At 48.7% G+C, this 23445-nt stretch overlaps 1 protein-coding gene across 1 annotated transcript; it reads left to right on the top strand.

The window, feature by feature from the left end:
- Positions 1-375: 375 nt before the first annotated feature.
- LOC109763229 (transcription factor HEC2) lies at positions 376-1598 on the top strand. The gene has a single exon (XM_020322079.4). The coding sequence runs from the start codon at positions 513-515 to the stop codon at positions 1218-1220; it is 708 nt and encodes a 235-aa protein (XP_020177668.1). The 5' UTR covers positions 376-512; the 3' UTR covers positions 1221-1598.
- The last annotated feature ends 21847 nt before the right edge of the window (positions 1599-23445 follow it).

Genomic DNA, 23445 nt, shown 5'->3' with positions numbered 1-23445 from the left:
TAATTCTGGAAGATTTCGGCTGATCCGTGTTGTGTGAGACATTTTGTAGAGACGTCCCTCTCGACGAAAGCGAAAGTTTATCTATACAATGGCGCAGTGCACGGGAGTGTAATTCCAGTTTCGAGGAAGGAGCGGGAAGGCAAAAGGAAAGGACGTATACAGAAATAAAATAAATAAATAAAATAGAAAGCGGGAAATAATTGAAAAGAAGAGATCGATCACTAGCTGCTAGTGTGCGCTGATGCTACAGAGGAAGCAGCGTCACATTGCCCCAGCCAGTCCACTCCAAACCGCAACGGCCCTACGGTCCCGGCTCCTCCTCTGCCGATCTGCCTATAAATAGGTGCCTCCACTTGCGGTTTGGCAACAGCACAGCCAGCAAAACCTTCCTCAAACAGCCACTCGCCAGCAAGCTCGAGCCGAGCTCGCTCGTAGTCCAGTCCTTCGCAGCAAGAGCACGCTGAGCAGACGTCTCACTGAGAGCAAGCTCTCGATCGTTTGAGTGATCATCCATGGACTTTGACTTGCTGATGAGCTCCAGCCCGGAGGCGCAGCTGGCGCTGATGAACACCATGCTTCAGCTGGAGCAGGCGCTCAACGACCAGTCGATGATGATGGGGGATGCGTCGCCGCCGATATCGCCCGTGCAGACCCCTTCGCACAGCCTCTCGCCTCCGCCGCACGTGTCCACGACCTGCATGGCCGCCGACGCCGGCTATTTTTACCATCAGGACCTGCAGGCCCATGCCGCCCCGGCGGGGTACGCCGGCACCGGGGGCGTGCACCAGGAGTACGTGGTGTCCCCGGGCGCCGCCATCTTCGACGGCGCCGGCGGCGCGCCGCAGGGGTACTCGTCCCCGTCGTCGTCGGACGCGATGCGGGAGATGATCTTCCACATCGCCGCGCTGCAGCCGGTGGAGGTCGACCCGGAGGCGGTGCGCCCGCCGAAGCGCCGCAACGTGCGGACCTCCAAGGACCCGCAGAGCGTGGCGGCGAGGCTGCGGCGGGAGCGCATCAGCGAGCGCATCCGCGTCCTGCAGCGCCTCGTCCCAGGCGGCACCAAGATGGACACCGCCTCCATGCTCGACGAGGCCATCCACTACGTCAAGTTCCTCAAGTCCCAGGTGCAGTCGCTCGAGCTCGCCGCCGCCGCCACCGGCGCGGCCGCCCACCGCGCCGCTGCTTTCGCCTACCCCGCGCTTCAGCACGCGCCGTGGTAGCCCATCCTCATCAGCACGGCTCGTCGACGCTTCAGCTACCATGATGATAGTGATTCAATAATCCTTTCCTTCCGTTTCTGTCGCCGGCCCGCGCCGCGCGCACCAGCTCGTCGTCCTCGATCGCTTTTGGAGTTCCTCGGATGATTTCTGTAGCTCTGTGCGGCTGTGTGCATGGCCACATGCATGCATGCGTGTAAAGATGTGTAGTAGGAACCTTCTAGTTACATTTATTGTCGTCGTTGTTACCGCATGCTAGCTAGCTCGTACGTGGTTTGCTCCAAGCTTTTTTTGGACTCGCAAGCCCGTCCATGCGTACTACTACTACCACTAGGGATGTACACTTTTTCACCTTATCAATGCAGTATTTTCCATGCACAACAGTGTGATCCTAAAATTTCGTTGGCGTGCATGCATGCATCTGAATGAACAATACCCATTGTCCTTTCTCTCCTTGGCTACATTTAGTAGTACCACGTACGTACGGCACAGCCGATCGACCTGACTAGTCTAGAAAGTTGACCGTTCATCAATGGCAATGGCAGTACTACGTAGCACTCCCTCCGTGTAAGGATATATACTACGTAGAGGTTCGCCTCAAGAAAATGTCAGTAACCGGGCGGTGCCTTTGCTGATTCCTTGTCGTCACGCCGTCGGCTACCTCGCACGTACGTACCTCTGCTCGCCGGCCGTTCGCACGCTGCATGCACAAGCAGGAAAGGGGAGCACGTAATAAGTAGCTACTTGACCGCTGCTCCGTAGCACTGCCGGGGTCCCGGCCGGAGAGGACGCCGGCCGTACGCACGCAGGGCCTAGCTACGTGACTCACCCGCGAAGCAAGCGGAGGGCACGCAGGTTAACTTTGGCAAGCGGCAACGATAAACGGTGAACCATGCGATCGTCCATGGACGATTCCGGCCGGCAGGGGTCAGGTGTGCATGCATGCACAAGCACAACCGCTTCTGCCGTCGCGTGCTTTCCGCATGTGGCAGTGTCTGTACGTACGTCCACGCCGGCTTTGAATACGGGGCCAGGCCAACAGTTTGGGGGCCTCCTGATCGATCGACCTGCTAGATCGAGTAGTGGTTGCTGTTGTTTCGAAACCGTTGCGGAGTTATGGCCGGTCGAGCCCCAGTGGGTTCATGGATCGATCGACGATGGTCCAGCCGGTCGAGCGCCCGCCATGGCCATCGCCATGGATGGATCTGCCGTTTGTGTTCGGTATGCCAGTGCGTGGTCCATCGTGCATTGCATGGACCGGTATTCCTAGCTAGAAGCATCACATGGTCGTTGGAACATGGAATATAGTATAAGCATTTTTTAGAAAAACATATAGTATAAGCATTGAGATATCTGTTGCTGATCACGATCGTATGCTTTGTGATGATCAATAATTGATGTTCTCTGGTTGCATTCGGCACTAGTCTATTAGTCTTAACCTCCGGCAAATTATATATTAGTCTCAATTAATTAATTAAGGACGTCCTAGAGGAAAGTTTGAGCTTGGCCCTAAAATAAATAATTGTTCAGGCGCGTGTTTTGATCAAGGCCTAAGCTCTCTGTAAGAGCAAGTAGAATAATGGGCTTATACTCCGCTTACATGTCACTTTTGCCTAAGTGGTTGTTTGGATACAGGGAATTAGATGTGAGATTTTAGAAAACGAGTTTTTGAAGGATTTTTAGGAAAATCAGTTTTGATTAGTTATTCTGTTAAGGTAAGTATCCCCAATACCCTGTTTGGATGGGAAAAATAGAAAAACACGATTTTGAGTTCTTCCCAAACAATTCATGGAGGTGTGGTGCTTCGGCTTGCTCTTGGCACCTACACGCACAGCGGCGGACAACCACACCGTAAACTGCTCTCTCGCGAGGGTGCGCGGCCATCGCCGAGGCCGCCAGGGTGGTCGCGTTGCTCGCCTGATCGTGCTCGGTTTCGTTCGCCGGTGTCATGCATGTTGGCTCAGGTTCCCATCAAAGAAGCACGTACATGCAGCTAACATACGGCAAGACACGAGTACACGACGTAAAGCACCTTGATTGATTCTCAAGCCGGGGACGCATGTAGCATCTAGCTAGCTGCTGGATCGATTGGCCGGTAACAGCAGAGCACAACACACATACTAGGGAGGCGCGGCGACGACGTAGAAGCTGGAGCATATGGACGACGATGGTGGCTGTGAAGCGGCTGATGGACACGACGGCAGCCGGCCCAAGTCTGCATCCGCCATGGAGGCGTTGGTCTAGGTGGAGCATCGCAACCTGCATGCTCCGGCTGCCTGGCCGAGATCGGCAACGACGTCTTTTGGCTTTGTCAAGCTGCTGTCGCGGCCGGCGGCGTTTACCATGATCAGCGCGTCGGACTTCGCTGATCTCCTGATGCATATAGAAAACGCGTTTGTATAAAAACGCCTATTAGTCGTTTTTGTATAAACTGGTTTTTTGGGTTTTTGGAAAACTCAGTTTAGTATATCCACGAGTTAGTTAGATAATCCAAACAATATTTTAGGTTGTTACACCAGAAATCGGGTTTAAGGAAAACTAGTTTCCTATAATCTAGGTATCCAAACAACCCCTAAGAGAGACATGAAAAAATGGTGGGAGTTGGCTCTAATGCAAGAGCCTAACTATATTCGTACTCCTAGGCAAATGCAATAAATATACAGTATTTTTCATGCACAACAGTGTGATCCTAATGAAGTCTCAGTCAAGTGATAGAACATATAAAAAGGAAGAAATAAAATTTCAAAAGAAAATTTTACATGAATCTTCACGTAAGATCTAACACATATAGCATCGACTAAGACTTCGTTAAATCTCAGTCGACTGAGATCTAGCAATCTCGATGAAGAAAGAGATGGAGAGAAGGTGAAAAAAAATAGTATTCTTGTAGCGAACCTTGTTGTATGAGTGATTACAAGTTAAGATTACATATGACCTGACAACATCATATAGTCTGCAGTTGGCTATACTATTAACCATGCTCTAACAGCAAAAGCTTTGTTGGTACTCCCTCCGTTTCATAATTTTTATAAGCTCTACCACAACAAGAATTATGAAACAGAAGGAGCAGAAGCTACTACTTCCCGAGAAACAACCCATTGAAGTCACTCTAGGCACTAAGAATCTGAAACAGAGTTGCCACGGAGATGCATGATCTCATCAGCGATGTTGGACAGTAACTCATGCGTGTAGGTTTGTGGGTTCAGTCAACAGTAAACCTGGTTCCAGGACCACCGGATCTATAATCTCCGCCATAAATCCCGTGTCTAGCGAGTCGGAACCTAGTCACCATTCATGTCCTTTTCATGGCACTTGATGTCGTTCTACCCACGCGATCGAAAGTAGAAGTCCAAATGAGATGGTACAGTGCACACATGGCACACCCATCTCTACTCTGCATGGGTACGCATGCATGGTAAACGAATAACACGAACGATAAAAATATTCCCGAAATAACTGACGGTGAAATCACAGAAATGAACAACGGTTAACTAGTAGTACGTGGGTAAGTAAGAAGTGGCGGGGGCGGAAAAGGTCCAAATATAAAGCAGATTTGGTTCACGTACGATGAAATTAACAAGGCAGCGACTCCACTCGGGAGAAAATCCACTTCGTGGATGCTACTAGCTCACTGATTAGCCGTCCTAAAAGAGATGCTACAAATCTATAGAATATATCCACGTCTCTTTCGGCCGCCACGTGGCAACGAGCTAGCCGAGAGGGAAGTTGCCGCTGCTCCGTGACGTGACCCCCACAAAGTTTACACGCGGTTTGACTGCTTCCAGAGCTACTACTCCAGTGTTGCTGCCTGTCGGCGACGACGGCAATTCAGCAACAGCTAGCTCGATCGAGGCCGCTCTCACTCTCAGTCCCCCGGCTGACCGACCGAGGTGGCGAGAAGAACAGAGCCAGGCGCATGCGACCGATCGAGCTCGGATAATAAACCAGTAGTAACATTTCACACGCGCAGCGCTCGCCGGATCGCTGCCACATCAGGGGAATCAATGCCGGGGGTCGCCCCCGATCCGCGCCATGTCGCCGTCGCCGCGAAAGTCCGGGCCGGCGGGTCGCCGTCGTCGTGGACACGCGTCGCGCGGCGAGGAGCCACGGGCCCGCGCGCTCCGGAGGAGAGATTTGCGCGGGATCCTGTGCATCCCCCTTGGCTGGTGTTGGGATCGAACGAGGAAAAACAGCGGCACCACCAACGTAGGCCGAGGCCAATCCGGCGCCGTATCTCCTCCCTCCCAACCAACAAACCTGGGCTCGATCCGCTTCGGACCTCGCTTTCCCGTCATGCTTGATCCGTTGATCGATCTTTCCACGCCCCTTTTCCATTTATTTTTTCTATTTTTATTGCATTTTCTTCGGTCATGGCCGCTGCTTTGAGATACTCTGCACGACCAACGAGGCCGTGCCACGTGTGCGACTGGACCAGTAGGGGCGTGCCGCGTGTAGGATCTTCTCGCCTTGTCCAAATCGTCCGTGTCCCCCGGCCCATCCGTACGTCTCCGTCCGTGTGTCCCCGTTTCTCCATGACATGTACTTGGACCGGTAGCGCAAGCAGAATGTATCTGTATATTTGGTGTGATGTACGAGTCGTTGAAGGTTCACGTAGATGGGAACATGTCACTGAGGGGAACAAGAAGGCGTCGCATCGGTCCCGTCGAGTGCTTGTGATCCATGGTTGTCTGGTTTGGGCCGTGTGGTTCGGATGGCTTGTACATTTAACATGTGAGGAATTCTGTGTGTATGTAGGCTTTTGCACGGCAGCAATGGTTTTCTCCACCCAAATCCAAATCCAAATAATGCCTTGCTTTAAGCTTAAATTTGTGATCGATCTTGTAGGGGCCGGCCTTGATTTGGGCCCGCGCACCAACCCTCATCGGAAATGTTTGGGAGCGGAAGGAAGGCTGGTGGATGCTGCTGCCCTCCAGAAACAAAATGTTGGGCAGGATGCATGCACCTTAACCACCCCACGGAAGTGGACTAGCTAGGATTCTAGGAAAGGTATATATCCCTTTGAGCCAATGAATAGTACAGTACCGATGAGATAACTAAAGATTGATGAGATAATAAAAGATGGAAGGGACTTGTGACATATGCTGTGTTTAGTTGTCCACTACTGCGACGTATTGAGATCCCTAACGATCTCGTCTTGCAGCTACATGGTACTACTATATATCCATGTGCAAACAGATTTGATGGTTTGACCTACCAATCATGTCATGCCTCTTTAGAGAGAGCTTACCATATGTTGGGTGTATTAGTGGAGTGATTAAATTGCATCCCCACCAATCTAGACCAAAATTTTCATGTTCAACGTAATATTTGATGCAAGCGCTTTGCACTGTATTAACTTTGTGGAAGTTTCTATAATGGAAATTGACGTTTAGGTCTCAGTCGACCGAGACTTAACCAAGTCTCGGTCAAGTGATATAGTATATAAGAAGCAAAAAAAAAGGAAAAACTGAAGAAAAAAATTGTACAAATTTCCATGCAAGATCAAAAGAATATAGCATCGACCGAAGCATAACGAAGTCTTAGTCGACTGAGACTTAGCAAAACTGGTCTGGTTTTATTTCAAAATAGTCCGCACATTTTGATCTTTGAGCTTATTAAGCTTAAGAATGTTACTTAATAGGAGAAAATAGCCTCCTAAACATATGGCTAGCAACTAGTTCACCAGGAGTACGCAAGAAAGGCAAAAGCACTACAAATTATTGATTTAGGAATGGGAATGGGCTAGAACCCTGCGTTCTTCCTTATATATTTAAGGGAGGCTTGTTGTTTCAAGAAAAAAAATTGATGCAAGCTCGGTGTGAGGGTGATGGCATGCGGATGTGTTTGAATTATACTCGGGGGACCTGAAAAAGCACCACTCTTTAAAGTTCTTAATAATATTGTTTTCAGCGGTAAACCATATTTTTGGCTCGACAACTAGTGCACTCCCTTAGAGCATCCTTAATTGATCCCTTATAATCGGGTAGAGGAGGATAACTTCAAGTTTTCGCCCCCAAAGTGCACCCAATTGAGCCCTTATAATCCTTATTGAAGGATATTTTTTACTCGTCGGTGGCAGCGGCCCTTAAATATACTCAGCCACCAACTCCCTGAGTAAAAAATTTCGACGGTAAACTCTGCACGCGCAAGCACTTGCTCTCTTGAATAATCCACAAGAGTTGGAGAGGAAAAAAGCCGCGCGTGCCCCCCCCCCTGCGTCGCCCTCCCCGAGCGAGGCGACCGGGGCGGTTCCCCACTCCTCCCCCCACCCCCCCACGAGTCGCCGCCCCCCTTCCCCCTCGCCGCTGCCGCCGGCGGGCGCGGCCGGGCATTGCCCGCGCGGCGCCACGCAGTCCGGCGGTGCCGGCCCTCCTTCTTCCCCCGTCGCTGGACCCCGGCTCGGGCGAGCGGTCCTGGCGGCGGAGCCCTTCGGCCGGCGGCGTTCCGGCGCGGATCTGGACGGCGGCGGTGCGGAGGCGTTGCCCCTTGGCGGCGGTGACAGCCCATGGCTTGCGGCGGCCGGCGGCGGCCGGCTGGCCCAGATCTAGGCCCTACGGGCCCGATCTGGGTCGGGGTGGGCCTGCTGGGTGGCCGCAGTGGGTTGTTCTCTGGTGGTTCCGGCGAACTCCTCGCGACAGGGACGGCGGCTGCTGTGCCGCGACTGCTGCAGCACGGCGGCGGAGCTTCACGGGCCCGCTCTGGGCCCGGCTGGACATTTGGTCTGGTGTGCCTCTGCTGCTATGCCCGGTCTGCTACCGCCTAAGCCGGTGGAGGTTGTTCCCTCCCTCGTGGCTGCGGTGCTGCCGGTCCTTGTCTACGGGTGTCTCGTTTGGATCCGGCCGGCCTCGCTTCGTTGGTCGTGGTGAGACGACGGTGGTGTCCTCGTGACTGTGTTGGCGCATGTTGGTGGACGGCGGGTGTGGTGGAGCCGAAGGTTGGTCCTGGGTGGTGGGCGCGAGAGGTCGGGAGAAATCCATGTCGGGTCTTGCCGGCACCAACGCGGTGACGCCTGCGGGCGCCGCCATCCTTCTTGAAGGGCGTCGAGTGACCCTCTCCCCCCTTTACCCTCCGTGTACCAGGAGAAATCCTAGGATTCGTCCGGGCAGCAGCGTCGTCATCGTCGCATTCCTTCTTGAAGGTGGTGCTTGGTGTTGGGGAACGTAGCAGAAATTCAAAATTTTCTACGCATCACCAAGATCAATCTATGGAGTAATCTAGCAACGAGGGGAAGGGGAGTGCATCTACATACCCTTGTAGATCGCGATGCGGAAGCGTTGCAAGAACGCGGATGAGGGAGTCATACTCGTAGCGATTCAGATCGCGGTTGATTCCGATCTAAGCACCGAAAGAACGGTGCCTCCGCGTTCAACACACGTGCAGCCCGGTGACGTCTCCCACGCCTTGATCCAGCAAGGAGAGAGGGAGAGGTTGGGAAGACTCCATCCAGCAGCAGCACGACGGCGTGGTGGTGGTGGAGGAGCGTGGCAATCCCGCAGGGCTTCGCCAAGCACCGCGGGAGAGGAGGAGGGAGAGGGGAAGGGCTGCGCCGAAAGAGAGACGTTCTCGTGTGTCTTGGGCAGCCCAAACCTCAACTATATATGGGGGGGAGGGGGCTGCGCGCCCTTTAGGGTTTCCACCCCCAAGAGGAGGCGGCCAGCCCTAGATCCCATCAAGGGGGGCGGCCAAGGGGAGGAGAGAGGGGGGCGCCCCACTAGATGGGCCCTAAGGCCCATCTGGACCTAGGGTTTGCCCCCTCCCACTCTCCCATGCGCCTTGGGCCTTGGTGGGGGGGCGCACCAGCCCACCTGGGGCTGGTCCCCTCCCACACTTGGCCCACGCAGCCTTCTGGGGCTGGTGGCCCCACTTGGTGGACCCCCGGGACCCTTCCGGTGGTCCCGGTACATTACCGATTTCACCCGAAACTTTTCCGGTGACCAAAACAGGACTTCCCATATATAAATCTTTACCTCCGGACCATTCCGGAACTCCTCGTGACGTCCGGGATCTCATCCGGGACTCCGAACAACATTCGGTAACCACGTACATACTTTCCCTATAACCCTAGCGTCATCGAACCTTAAGCGTGTAGACCCTACGGGTTCGGGAACCATGCAGACATGACCGAGACGTTCTCCGGTCAATAACCAACAGCGGGATCTGGATACCCATGTTGGCTCCCACATGTTCCACGATGATCTCATCGGATGAACCACGATGTCGGGGATTCAATCAATCCCGTATATAATTCCCTTTGTCCATCGGTATGTTACTTGCTCGAGATTCGATCGTCGGTATCCCTATACCTTGTTCAATCTCGTTACGGCAAGTCTCTTTACTCGTTCCGTAACTCACATCATCCCGTGATCAACTCCTTGGTCACATTGTGCACATAATGATTATGTCCTACCGAGTGGGCCCAGAGATACCTCTACGTTTACACGGAGTGACAAATCCCAGTCTCGATTCGTGCCAACCCAACAGACACTTTCGGAGATACCCGTAGTGCACCTTTATAGCCACCCAGTTACGTTGTGACGTTTGGCACACCCAAAGCATTCCTACGGTATCCGGGAGTTGCACAATCTCATGGTCTAAGGAAGTGATACTTGACATTAGAAAAGCTCTGAGCAAACGAACTACACGATCTTGTGCTAGGCTTAGGATTGGGTCTCGTCCATCACATCATTCTCCTAATGATGTGATCCCGTTATCAACGACATCCAATGTCCATGGTCAGGAAACCGTAACCATCTATTGATCAACGAGCTAGTCAACTAGAGGCTTACTAGGGACATGGTGTTGTCTATGTATCCACACATGTATCTGAGTTTCCTATCAATACAATTCTAGCATGGATAATAAACGATTATCATGAACAAGGAAATATAATAATAACCTATTTATTATTGCCTCTAGGGCATATTTCCAACAGTCTCCCACTTGCACTAGAGTCAATAATCTAGTTCACATCACCATGTGATTAACACTGACAGGTCACATCACCATGTGACCAACACCCAAGAGTTTACTAGAGTCAACAATCTAGTTCACATCTCTATGTGATTAACACTCAATGAGTTCTGGTTTGAACATGTTATGCTTGTGAGAGAGGTTATTAGTCAACGGGTCTGAACCTTTCAGATTCGTGTGTGCTTTACGAATATCTATGTCATCTTTGTGGATGCTACCACGCGCTATTTGGAGCCATTTCAAATAATTGCTCTACTATACGAATCCGGTTTACTACTCAGAGTCATCCGGATTAGTGTCAAAGTTCGCATCGACGTAACCCTTTACGACGAACTCCTTTTCACCTCCATAATCGAGAAAATTCCTTAGTCCACTAGGTACTAAGGATAAGTTCGACCGCTGTCATGTGATCCATTCCCGGATCACTATTGTACCCCTTGACCAACTCATGGCAAGGCACACTTCATGTGCGGTACACAGCATAGCATACTGTAGAGCCTACGTCTAAAGCATAGGGGACGACCTTCGTCCTTTCTCTCTCTTCTGCTGTGGTCAGGTCTTGAGTCTTACTCAATACTCACACCTTGTAACACAGCCAAGAACTCCTTCTTTGCTGATCTATTTTGAACTCTTTCAAAATCATGTCAAGGTGTGCTGTCTTTTGAAAGTATCATCAGGCGTCTTGATCTATCTCTATGGATCTTGATGCCCAATATGTAAGTAGCTTTATCCAGGTCTTCCTTTGAAAAACTCCTTTCAAACAACCCCTTATGCTTTCCAGAAATTTTACATCATTTCGGATCAACAATATGTCATTCACATATACTTATCAGAAATGTTGTAGCGCTCCCACTCACTTTATTGTAAATACAAGTTTCTAACAAACTTTGTATAAACCCAAAAACTTTGATCACCCCATCAAAGCGTATATTCTGACTCCGAGATGCTTGCTCTAATCCATGGAAGGATCGCTGGAGCTAGCATACCTTTTAGCATCCTTAGGATCGACAAAACCTTTCTGATTGTATCACATACAACCTTTCCTTACGAAAACTGGTAAGGAAACTTGTTTTGACATCCATCTGCCAGATTTCATAAATGCAGCTAATGCTAACATGATTCCGACGGACTTAAGCATCGCTACGGATGAGAAAATCTCATCGTAGTCAACTCCTTGAACTTGTGGAAATACTCTTTGCCACAAGTCGAGCTTCATAGACGGTAACATTACCGTCCACGTCCGTCTTCTTCTCAAAGATCCATTTATCTCGGATTTCATGGCTCTTAACCATTTGTCGGAATATGGGCCCACCATCGCTTCTCCATAGCTCGTAGGTTCATTGTTGTCTAGCAACATGACTTCCAAGACAGGATCACGTACCACTCTGAAGTAGTACGCATCTTCGTCGTCCTACGAGGTTTGGTAGCGACTTGATCCGAAGCTTCATGATCACTATCATAAGCTTCCACTTCAATTGGTGTAGGTGCCACAGGAACAACTTCCTATGCCCTGCTACACGCTAGTTGAAGCGACGGTTCAATAACCTTATCAAGTCTCCACCATCCTCCCACTCAATTCTTTCGAGAGAAACTTTTCCTCGAGAAAGGACTCGTTTCTAGAAGCAATTACTTTTGCTTCCAGATCTGAAATAGGAGGTATACCCAACTGTTTTGGGTTTTCTATGAAGATGCATTTATCCGCTTTGGGTTCGAGCTTATCAGCCTGAAACATTTTTCACATAAGCGTCGCAGCCCCAAACTTTTAAGAAACGACAACTTAGGTTTCTCTAAACGGTGTCGTCTCAACGGAATTGCGTGGTGCCCCTTTTAAAGTGAATGTGGTTGTCTCTAATGCCTAACCCATAAACGATAGTGGTAATTCGATAAGAAACATCATGGTATGCACCATATCCAATAGGGTGCAGTTATGATGTTCGGACACACCATCACACTATGGTGTTCCAGGCGGTATTAATTGTGAAACACTTTCCACAATGTCTTAATTGTGTGCGAAACTCGTAACTCAGATACTCATCTCTATGATCATATCACAGACATTTTATCCTCTTGTCACGACGATCTTCAACTTCACTCTGAAATTACTTGAACCTTTCAATAATTCAGAATTGTGTTCCATCAAGTAAATACACTCAGCATCTACTCAAATCATCTGTGAAGTTAGAACTTAACGATATCCACTGCATGCCTCAGCACTCATTGGACTGCACACATCAAAATGTATTACATCCAACAAGTTGCTCTCTTGTTCCATCTTACTGAAAACGAGGCTTTTCAGTCATCTTGCCCATGTGGTATGATTTGCATGTCTCAAGTGATTCAAAATCAAGTGAGTCCAAACGATCCATCTGCATGGAGTTTCTTCATGCATATATACCAATAGACATGGTTCGCAGGTCTCAATCTTTTCAAAAACGAGCGAGTCCAAAGATCCATCTACATGGAGCTTCTTCATGCGTTTTATACCAATATGACTCAAGTTGCAGTGCCACAAGTATGTGGTACTATCATTACTATTTTATATCTTTTTGGCACGAACATGTGTATCACTACGATCGAGATTCATTTTAGGTGCAAGACCATTGAAGGTATTATTCAAATAAACAGAGTAACCATTATTCTCCTTAAATGAATAACCGTATTGCGATAAACATAATCCAATAATGCTCAACGCAAACACCAAATCTCGATGGTAGAGGGAGCATGCGATGCTTGATCACATCAACCTTGGAAACACTTCCAACACACATCGTCATCTCACTTTTAGCCAGTCTCCATTTATTCCGCAGCTTTTATTTCGAGTTACTAACACTTAGCAACCGAACCGGTATCTAATACCCTTGTGCTGCTCGGAGTACTAGTAAAGTACACATTCATATAATGTATATCCAATATACTTCTGTCGACCTTGCCTGCCTTCTCATCTACCAAGTATCTAGGGTAGTACTGCTTCAGTGACCGTTCCCCTTATTACAGAAGCACTTAGTCTCGGGTTTGGGTTCAACCTTGGGATTCTTCACTAGAGCAGCAAATGACTTGCTGTTTCATGAAGTATCCCTTTTGCCCTTGCCCTTCTTAAAACTAGTGGTTTTACTAACCATCAACAATTGATGCTCCTTCTTGATTTCTACTCCCGCGGTGTCAAACATCGCGAATAGCTCAAGGATCATGATAACTATCCCTGATATGTTATAGTTCATCACGAAGCTCTACTAGCTTGGTGGCAGTGACTATGGAGAACCATCACTATCTCATCTGGGAGATTAACTCCCACTCGATTCAAGTGATTGTGGTACTCAGACAATCTGAGCACATGCTCAACGATTGAGCTTTTCTCCCTTAGTTTGCAGGCTTAAGAAACTTGTCAGAGGTCTCATACCTCTTGACGTGGGCACTAGTCTGAAATCCCAATTTCAGTCTTCGGAACATCTCATATGTTCTGCGACGTTTCAAAAACCATCTTTGGTGCCACAATTCTAAACCGTTAGCATTACTCACTGAACTATCATGTAGTCATCAAAACGTGTATGTTAGATGTTTCGCAACATCTACAAACGACGCTGAGGTTCAGCACACCGAGCGGTGCATTAAGGACATAAGCCTTTTGTGCAGCAATGAGGACAATCCTCAGTTTACGGACCCAGTCCGCATAATTGCTACTACCAACTTTCAACTAAATTTTCTCTAGGAACATATCTTAACCAGTAGAACTAAAGCGTATGACATAATTTGCAAAGGGTTTTTGACTATGTTCATGATAATGAAGTTCATCTGATTATTGAACTCCCACTCAGATAGACATCCCTCTAGTCATCTAAGTGATTCATGATCCAAGTCAAACTAGGCCGTGTCCGATCATCACGTGAGACGGACTAGTCATCATCGGTGAACATCTCCATGTTGATCGTATCTACTATACGACTCATGTTCGACCTTTCGGTCTCTTGTGTTCCGAGGCCATGTCTGTACATGCTAGGCTCGTCAAGTCAACCTAAGTGTTTCGCATGTGTTCCGAGGCCATGTCTGTACATGCTAGGCTCGTCAACACCCGTTGTATTCGAACGTTAGAATCTATCACACCCGATCATCACGTGGTGCTTCGAAACAACGAACCTTCGCAACGGTGCACAGTTAGGGTGAACACTTTCTTGAAATTATTATAAGGGATCATCCTACTTGCTACCGTCGTTCTAAGCAAATAAGATGCAAAAACATGATAAACATCACATGCAATCAAATAGTGACATGATATGGCCAATATCATCATGCTCCTTTGATCTCCATCTTCGGGGCACCATGATCATCTTTGTCACCGGCATGACACCATGATCTCCATCATCATGATCTCCATCATTGTGTCTTCTTGAAGTTGTCACGCCAACGGTTACTTCTACTTCTATGGCTAACGCGCTTAGCAATAAAGTAAAGTAACTTACATGGCGTTATTCAATGACACGCAGGTCATACAAAAAATAAAGACAACTCCTATGGCTCCTGCCGGTTGTCATACTCATCGACATGCAAGTCGTGATTCCTATTACAAGAACATGATCAATCTCATACATCACATATATCATTCATCACATCCTTTTGGCCATATCACATCACAAGGCACATGCTGCAAAAACAAGTTAGACGTCCTCTAATTGTTGTTGCAAGTTTTTACGTGGCTTGTATAGGTTTCTAGCAAGAACGTTTCTTACCTACGTAAAACCACAACGTGATATGCCAATTTCTATTTACCCTTCATAAGGACCCTTTTCATCGAATCCGTTCCGACTAAAGTGGGAGAGACAGACACCCGCTAGCCACCTTATGCAACTAGTGCATGTCAGTCGGTGGAACCTGTCTCACGTAAGCGTACGTGTAAGGTCGGTCCGGGCCGCTTCATCCCACAATGTCGCCGAAACAAGATAAGACTAGTAGCGGCAAGAAGAATTGACAACATCGACGCCCACAACTACTTTGTGTTCTACTCGTGCATAGAAACTACGCATAGACCTAGCTCATGATGCCACTGTAGGGGAACGTAGCAGAAATTCAAAATTTTCTACGCATCACCAAGATCAATCTATGGAGTAATCTAGCAACGAGGGGAAGGGGAGTGCATCTACATACCCTTGTAGATCGCGATGCGGAAGCGTTGCAAGAATGTGGATGAGGGAGTCGTACTCGTAGCGATTCAGATCGCGGTTGATTCCGATCTAAGCACCGAAAGAACGGTGCCTCCGCGTTCAACACACGTGCAGCCCGGTGACGTCTCCCACGCCTTGATCCAGCAAGGAGAGAGGGAGAGGTTGGGAAGACTCCATCCAGCAGCAGCACGACGGCGTGGTGGTGGTGGAGGAGCGTGGCAATCCCGCAGGGCTTCGCCAAGCACCGCGGGAGAGGAGGAGGAGGGAGAGGGGAAGGGCTGCGCCGAAAGAGAGACGTTCTCGTGTGTCTTGGGCAGCCCAAACCTCAACTATATATAGGGGGGGAGGGGGCTGCGCCCCCTTTAGGGTTTCCACCCCCAAGAGGAGGCGGCCAGCCCTAGATCCCATCAAGGGGGGCGGCCAAGGGGAGGAGAGGGGGGGGCGCCCCACTAGATGGGCCCTAAGGCCCATCTGGACCTAGGGTTTGCCCCCTCCCACTCTCCCATGCGCCTTGGGCCTTGGTGGGGGGCACACCAGCCCACCTGGGGCTGGTACCCTCCCAGACTTGGCCCACGCAGCCTTCTGGGGCTGGTGGCCCCACTTGGTGGACCCCCGGGACCCTCCCGGTGGTCCCGGTACATTACCGATTTCACCCGAAACTTTTCCGGTGACCAAAACAGGACTTCCCATATATAAATCTTTACCTCCGGACCATTCCGGAACTCCTCGTGACGTCCGGGATCTCATCCAGGACTCCGAACAACATTCGGTAACCACGTACATACTTTCCCTATAACCCTAGCGTCATCGAACCTTAAGCGTGTAGACCCTACGGGTTCGGGAACCATGCAGACATGACCGAGACGTTCTCCGGTCAATAACCAACAGCGGGATCTGGATACCCATGTTGGCTCCCACATGTTCCACGATGATCTCATCGGATGAACCACGATGTCGGGGATTCAATCAATCCCGTATACAATTCCCTTTGTCCATCGGTATGTTACTTGCCCGAGATTCGATCGTCGGTATCCCTATACCTTGTTCAATCTCGTTACCGGCAAGTCTCTTTACTCGTTCCGTAACTCACATCATCCCGTGATCAACTCCTTGGTCACATTGTGCACATAATGATGATGTCCTACCGAGTGGGCCCAGAGATACCTCTCCGTTTACACGGAGTGACAAATCCCAGTCTCGATTCGTGCCAACCCAACAAACACTTTCGGAGATACCCGTAGTGCACCTTTATAGACACCCAGTTACGTTGTGACGTTTGGCACACCCAAAGCATTCCTACGGTATCCGGGAGTTGCACAATCTCATGGTCTAAGGAAGTGATACTTGACATTAGAAAAGCTCTGAGCAAACGAACTACACGATCTTGTGCTAGGCTTAGGATTGGGTCTCGTCCATCACATCATTCTCCTAATGATGTGATCCCGTTATCAACGACATCCAATGTCCATTGTCAGGAAACCGTAACCATCTATTGATCAACGAGCTAGTCAACTAGAGGCTTACTAGGGACATGGTGTTGTCTATGTATCCACACATGTATCTGAGTTTCCTATCAATACAATTCTAGCATGGATAATAAAGGATTATCATGAACAAGGAAATATAATAATAACCTATTTATTATTGCCTCTAGGGCATATTTCCAACACTTGGCACACGGCAACTCGGTGGCTTTGGAGCGTGGTGGTTATCTTCGGTGGGCGCAGCGGTCGCGGTGTGCCGTAGCTTTCGTTGATCCGGCGTTGTTGGCATTTTTTCTCTTATTTTCTCTTGTTATTTCTTTTGGGCGTGCTTGTGCTGTTAGCCCCAGCGTTGATCGGATCGTTGTATCGGGTGGTTGCTATATCAATATAGCGGGGCGAAAGTGTTGGAAATATGCCCTAGAGGCAATAATAAATGGTTATTATTATATTTCTTTGTTCATGGTAATTGTCTATTATTCATGCTATAATTGTATTGTCCGGAAATCGTAATACATGTGTGAATACATAGACCACAACCTGTCCCTAGTAAGCCTCTAGTTGACTAGCTCGTTGATCAACAGATAGTCATGGTTTCCTGACTATGGACATTGGATGTCATTGATAACGGGATCACATCATTACGAGAATGATGTGATGGACAAGACCCAATCCTAAGCATAGCATAAAAGATCGTGTAGTTTCGTTTGCTAGAGCTTTTCCAATGTCAAGTATCTTTTCCTTAGACCATGAGATCGTGCAACTCCCGGATACCGTAGGAGTGCTTTGGGTGTGCCAAACGTCACAACGTAACTGGGTGACTATAAAGGTGCATTACGGGTATCTCCGAAAGTGTCTGTTGGGTTGGCACGGATCGAGACTGGGATTTGTCACTCCGTGTGACGGAGAGGTATCTCTGGGCCCACTCGGTAATGCATCATCATAATGAGCTCAATGTGACTAAGGCGTTAGTCACGGGATCATGCATTGCGGTACGAGTAAAGAGACTTGCCGGTAACGAGATGGAACAAGGTATTGGGATACCGACGATCGAATCTCGGGCAAGTAACATACCGATTGACAAAGGGAATTGCATACGGGATTGATTGAATCCTCGACACCGTGGTTCATCCGATGAGATCATCGTGGAACATGTGGGAGCCAACATGGGTATCCAGATCCCGCTGTTGGTTATTGACCGGAGAGGCGTCTCGGTCATGTCTGCATGTCTCCCGAACCCGTAGGGTCTACACACTTAAGGTCCGGTGACGCTAGGGTTGTAGAGATATATGTATGCGGAAACCCGAAAGTTGTTCGGAGTCCCGGATGAGATCCCGGATGTCACAAGAGGTTCCGGAATGGTCCGGAGGTGAAGAATTATATATAGGAAGTCAAGTTTCGGCCACCGGGAAAGTTTCGGGGGTTACCGGTATTGTACCGGGACCACCGGAAGGGTCCCGGGGGTCCACCGGGTGGGACCACCTATCCCGGAGGGCCCCGTGGGCTGAAAGTGGAAGGGAACCAGCCCTTAGTGGGCTGGGGCGCCCCCCTTGGGCCTCCCCCCATGCGCCTAGGGTTGGGAACCCTAGGGGGGCTTCCCCCTTGCCTTGGGGGGCAAGGCAACCCCTTCCCCCCTTGGCCGCCGCCCCCCTTGGAGATCCCATCTCCTAGGGCTGGCGCACCCCCCAGGGGCCTATATAAAAGGGGGGGAGGGAGGGCAGCAACCTACAGCTTTGGGCGCCTCCCTCCTCCCCTGCAACACCTCTCTCTCTCTCTCGCAGAAGCTCGGCGAAGCCCTGCCGAAGACCCGCTACATCCACCACCACGCCGTCGTGCTGTTGGATCTCCATCAACCTCTCCTTCCCCCTTGCTGCATCAAGAAGGAGGAGACGTCGCTGCACCGTATGTGTGTTGAACGCGGAGGTGCCGTCCGTTCGGCACTCGGTCATCGGTGATTTGGATCACGGCGAGTACGACTCCGTCATCCACGTTCATTGGAACGCTTCCGCTTGCGATCTACAAGGGTATGTAGATGCACTCCTTTCCCCTCGTTGCTAGTAGACTCCATAGATGCATCTTGGTGAGCGTAGGAAAATTTTAAAATTATGCTACGATTCCCAACAGTGGCATCATGAGCCAGGCCTATGCGTAGTTACTATGCACGAGTAGAACACAAAGTAGTTGTGGGCGTTGAGTTTGCCAATTCTTCTTGCCGCTACTAGTCTTTTCTTGTTTCGGCGGCATTGTAGGATGAAGCGGCCCGGACCGACCTTACACGTACGCTTACTTGAGACAGGCTCCACCGACTGACATGCACTAGTTGCATAAGGTGGCTAGCGGGTGTCTGTCTCTCCTACTTTAGTCGGAACGGATTCGATGAAAAGGGTCCTTATGAAGGGTAAATAGAAATTGGCAAATCACGTTGTGGTCATACGTAGGTAAGAAACGTTCTTGCTAGAAACCTACAAACCACGTAAAAACTTGCAACAACAATTAGAGGACGTCTAACTTGTTTTTGCAGCAAGTGCTATGTGATGTGATATGGCCAGAAGATGTGATGAATGATATATGTGATGTATGAGATTGATCATATTCTTGTAATAGGAATCACGACCTACCTGTCGATGAGTATGACAACCGGCAGGAGCCATAGGAGTTGTCTTTATTATTTTGTATGACCTGCGTGTCATTGAATAACGCCATGTAAATTACTTTACTTTGTTGCTAAACGCGTTAGCCATAGAAGTAGAAGTAATCATTGGCGTGACGACTTCATGAAGACACAATGATGGAGATCATGATGATGGAGATCATGGTGTCATGCCGGTGACGAAGATGATCATGGTGCCCCGAAGATGGAGATCAAAGGAGCATGATGATATTGGCCATATCATGTCACTATTTGATTGCATGTGATGTTTATCATGTTTTTGCATCTTATTTGCTTAGAACGACGGTAGCAAGTAGGATGATCCCTTATAATAATTTCAAGAAAGTGTTCACCCTAACTGTGCACCGTTGCGAAGGTTCGTTGTTTCGAAGCACCACGTGATGATCGGGTGTGATAGATTCTAACGTTCGAATACAACGGGTGTTGACGAGCCTAGCATGTACATACATGGCCTCGGAACACACGCAATACACTTAGGTTGACTTGACGAGCCTAGCATGTACAGACATGGCCTCGGAACACGGAGGACCGAAAGGTCGAGCATGAGTCGTATAGAAGATACGATCAACATGGAGATGTTCACCGATCTTGACTAGTCCGTCTCACGTGATGATCGGACACGGCCTAGTTGAACTCGGATCATGTTTCACTTAGATGACGAGAGGGATGTCTATCTGAGTGGGAGTTCATTAAATAATTTGATTATATGAACTTAATTATCATGAACTTAGTCTAAAATCTTTACACTATGTATTGTAGATCAAATGGCCAACGTTGTCCTCAATTTCAACGCGTTCCTAGAGAAAACCAAGCTGAAAGATGATGGCAGCAACTATACGGACTGGGTCCGGAACCTGAGGCTCATCCTCATAGTAGCCAAGAAAGATTATGTCTTAGAAGCACCGCTAGGTGATGCACCAATCCCACAGAATCAAGACGTTATGAACGCTTGGCAATCACGTGCTGATGATTACTCCCTCGTTCAGTGCGGCATGCTTTACAGCTTAGAGCCGGGTCTCCAAAAGCGTTTTGAGAAACATGGAGCATATGAGATGTTCAAGGAGCTGAAACTGGTTTTTCAAGCTCATGCCCGGGTCGAGAGATATGATGTCTCCGACAAGTTCTTCAGCTGTAAAATGGAGGAGAACAGTTATGTTAGTGAGCACATACTCAGAATGTCTGGGTTGCACAACCGCTTGTCTCAGCTGGGAGTTAATCTCCCGGATGACGCGGTCATTGACAGAATCCTCCAGTCGTTTCCACCAAGCTACAAGAGCTTTGTGATGAACTACAATATGCAGGGGATGGAAAAGACCATTCCCGAGGTATATTCAATGCTGAAATCAGCGGAAGGGGAGATCAGAAAAGAACATCAAGTGTTGATGGTGAATAAAACCACCAAGTTCAAGAAGGGCAAGGGTAGGAAGAACTTCAAGAAGGACGGCAAGGGAGTTGCCGCGCCCGGTAAACCAGTTACTGGGAAGAAGTCAAAGAATGGACCCAAACCCGGGACTGAGTGCTTTTATTGCAAGGGAAGTGGTCACTGGAAGCGGAACTGCCCTAAATATTTAGCGGACAAGAAGAAGGCCGGCAACACCCAAGGTATATGTGATATACAAGTAATTGATGTGTACCTTACCAGTACTCGTAGTAGCTCCTGGGTATTTGATACCGGTGCGGTTGCTCATATTTGTAACTCAAAACAGGAACTACGGAATAAACGGAGACTGGCAAAGGACGAGGTGACGATGCACGTCGGGAATGGTTCCAAGGTCGATGTGATCGCCGTCGGCACGCTACCTCTGCATCTACTCACGGGATTAGTTTTAAACCTCAATAATTGTTATTTAGTGCCAGCTTTGAGCATGAACATTGTATCTGGATCTCGTTTAATTCGAGATGGCTACTCATTTAAATCCGAGAATAATGGTTGTTCTATTTATTTGAGAGATATGTTTTATGGTCATGCCCCGCTGGTCAATGGTTTATTTTTGATGAATCTCGAACGTGATGTTACACATGTTCATAGTGTGAATACCAAAAGATGTAAAGTTGATAACGATAGTCCCACATACTTGTGGCACTGCCGCCTTGGTCACATTGGTGTCAAGCGCATGAAGAAGCTCCATGCAAATGGACTTTTGGAGTCTCTTGATTACGAATCATTTGACACGTGCGAACCATGCCTCATGGGTAAGATGACCAAGACTCCGTTCTCCGGAACAATGGAGCGAGCAACCAACTTATTGGAAATCATACATACCGATGTGTGTGGTCCAATGAGTGTTGAGGCTCGCAGAGGATATCGTTATGTTCTCACTCTCACTGATGATTTAAGTAGATATGGATATGTCTACCTGATGAAACACAAGTCTGAAACCTTTGAAAAGTTCAAAGAATTTCAGAGTGAGGTTGAGAATCAACGTGACAGGAGAATAAAATTCCTACGATCAGATCGTGGTGGAGAATATTAAGTCACGAGTTTGGTGCACACTTAAGGAAATGTGGAATAGTTTCACAACTCACGCCGCCTGGAACACCTCAGAGAAATGGTGTGTCCGAACGTCGTAATCGCACTCTATTGGATATGGTGCGATCTATGATGTCTCTTACCGATTTACCGCTCTCATTTTGGGGTTATGCTTTAGAGACTGCCGCATTCACATTAAATAGGACTCCGTCGAAATCCGTTGAGACGACACCGTATGAATTATGGTTTGGGAAGAAACCTAAGCTGTCGTTTCTAAAAGTTTGGGGATGCGATGCTTATGTCAAGAAACTTCAACCTGAAAAGCTCGAACCCAAATCGGAAAAATGCGTCTTCATAGGATAACCTAAGGAAACTATTGGGTATACCTTCTACCTCAGATCCGAAGGTAAGATCTTCGTTGCCAAGAACGGGTCCTTTCTGGAGAAGGAGTTTCTCTCGAAAGAATTGAGTGGGAGGAAAGTGGAACTTGATGAGGTGATAGTCACCCCTTCCGAACCGGAAAGTAGCGCAGCGCGGGAAAATGTTCCTATGGTGCCTACACCGACTGGGGAGGAAGTTAATGATGATGATCATGAAGCTTCGGATCAAGTTACTGAACTTCGTAGGTCCATAAGGACACGTTCCGCACCAGAGTGGTACGGCAACCCTGTCATGGAAATCATGTTGTTAGACAACGGTGAACCTTCGAACTATGAAGAAGCGATGGCGGGCCCGGATTCCGATAAATGGCTAGAAGCCATGAAATCCGAGATAGGATCCATGTATGAAAACGAAGTATGGACTTTGACTGACTTGCCCGATGATCGGTGAGCCATAGAAAACAAATGGATCTTTAAGAAGAAGACGGACGCGGATGGTAATGTGACCATCTACAAAGCTCGACTTGTCGCTAAGGGTTATCGACAAGTTCAAGGGGTTGACTACGATGAGACTTTCTCACCCGTAGCAAAGCTGAAGTCCGTCCGAATCATGTTAGCAATTGCCGCATAATATGATTATGAGATATGGCAGATGGATGTCAAAACGGCATTCCTTAACGGCTTCCTTAAGGAAGAGTTGTATATGATGCAGCCGGAAGGTTTTGTCGATCCTAAGAATGCTAACAAAGTGTGCAAGCTCCAGCGCTCAATCTATGGGCTGGTGCAAGCATCTCGGAGTTGGAACATTCGCTTTGATGAGATGATCAAAGCGTTTGGGTTTACACAGACTTATGGAGAAGCCTGTGTTTACAAGAAAGTGAGTGGGAGCTCCGTAGCATTTCTCATATTATATGTGGATGACATACTATTGATGGGAAATGATATAGAATTCTTGGAAAGTATAAAGGCCTATTTGAATAAGTGTTTTTCAATGAAGGACCTTGGAGAAGCTGCTTATATATTAGGCATCAAGATCTATAGAGATAGATCAAGACGCCTCATTGGTCTTTCACAGAGTACATACCTTGACAAGATATTGAAGA

The sequence above is a fragment of the Aegilops tauschii genome, chromosome 5, assembly GCF_002575655.3.
Source record: "Aegilops tauschii subsp. strangulata cultivar AL8/78 chromosome 5, Aet v6.0, whole genome shotgun sequence".
Taxonomy (NCBI): domain Eukaryota; kingdom Viridiplantae; phylum Streptophyta; class Magnoliopsida; order Poales; family Poaceae; genus Aegilops; species Aegilops tauschii.
This window is presented reverse-complemented; position numbering and strand designations above follow the sequence as displayed.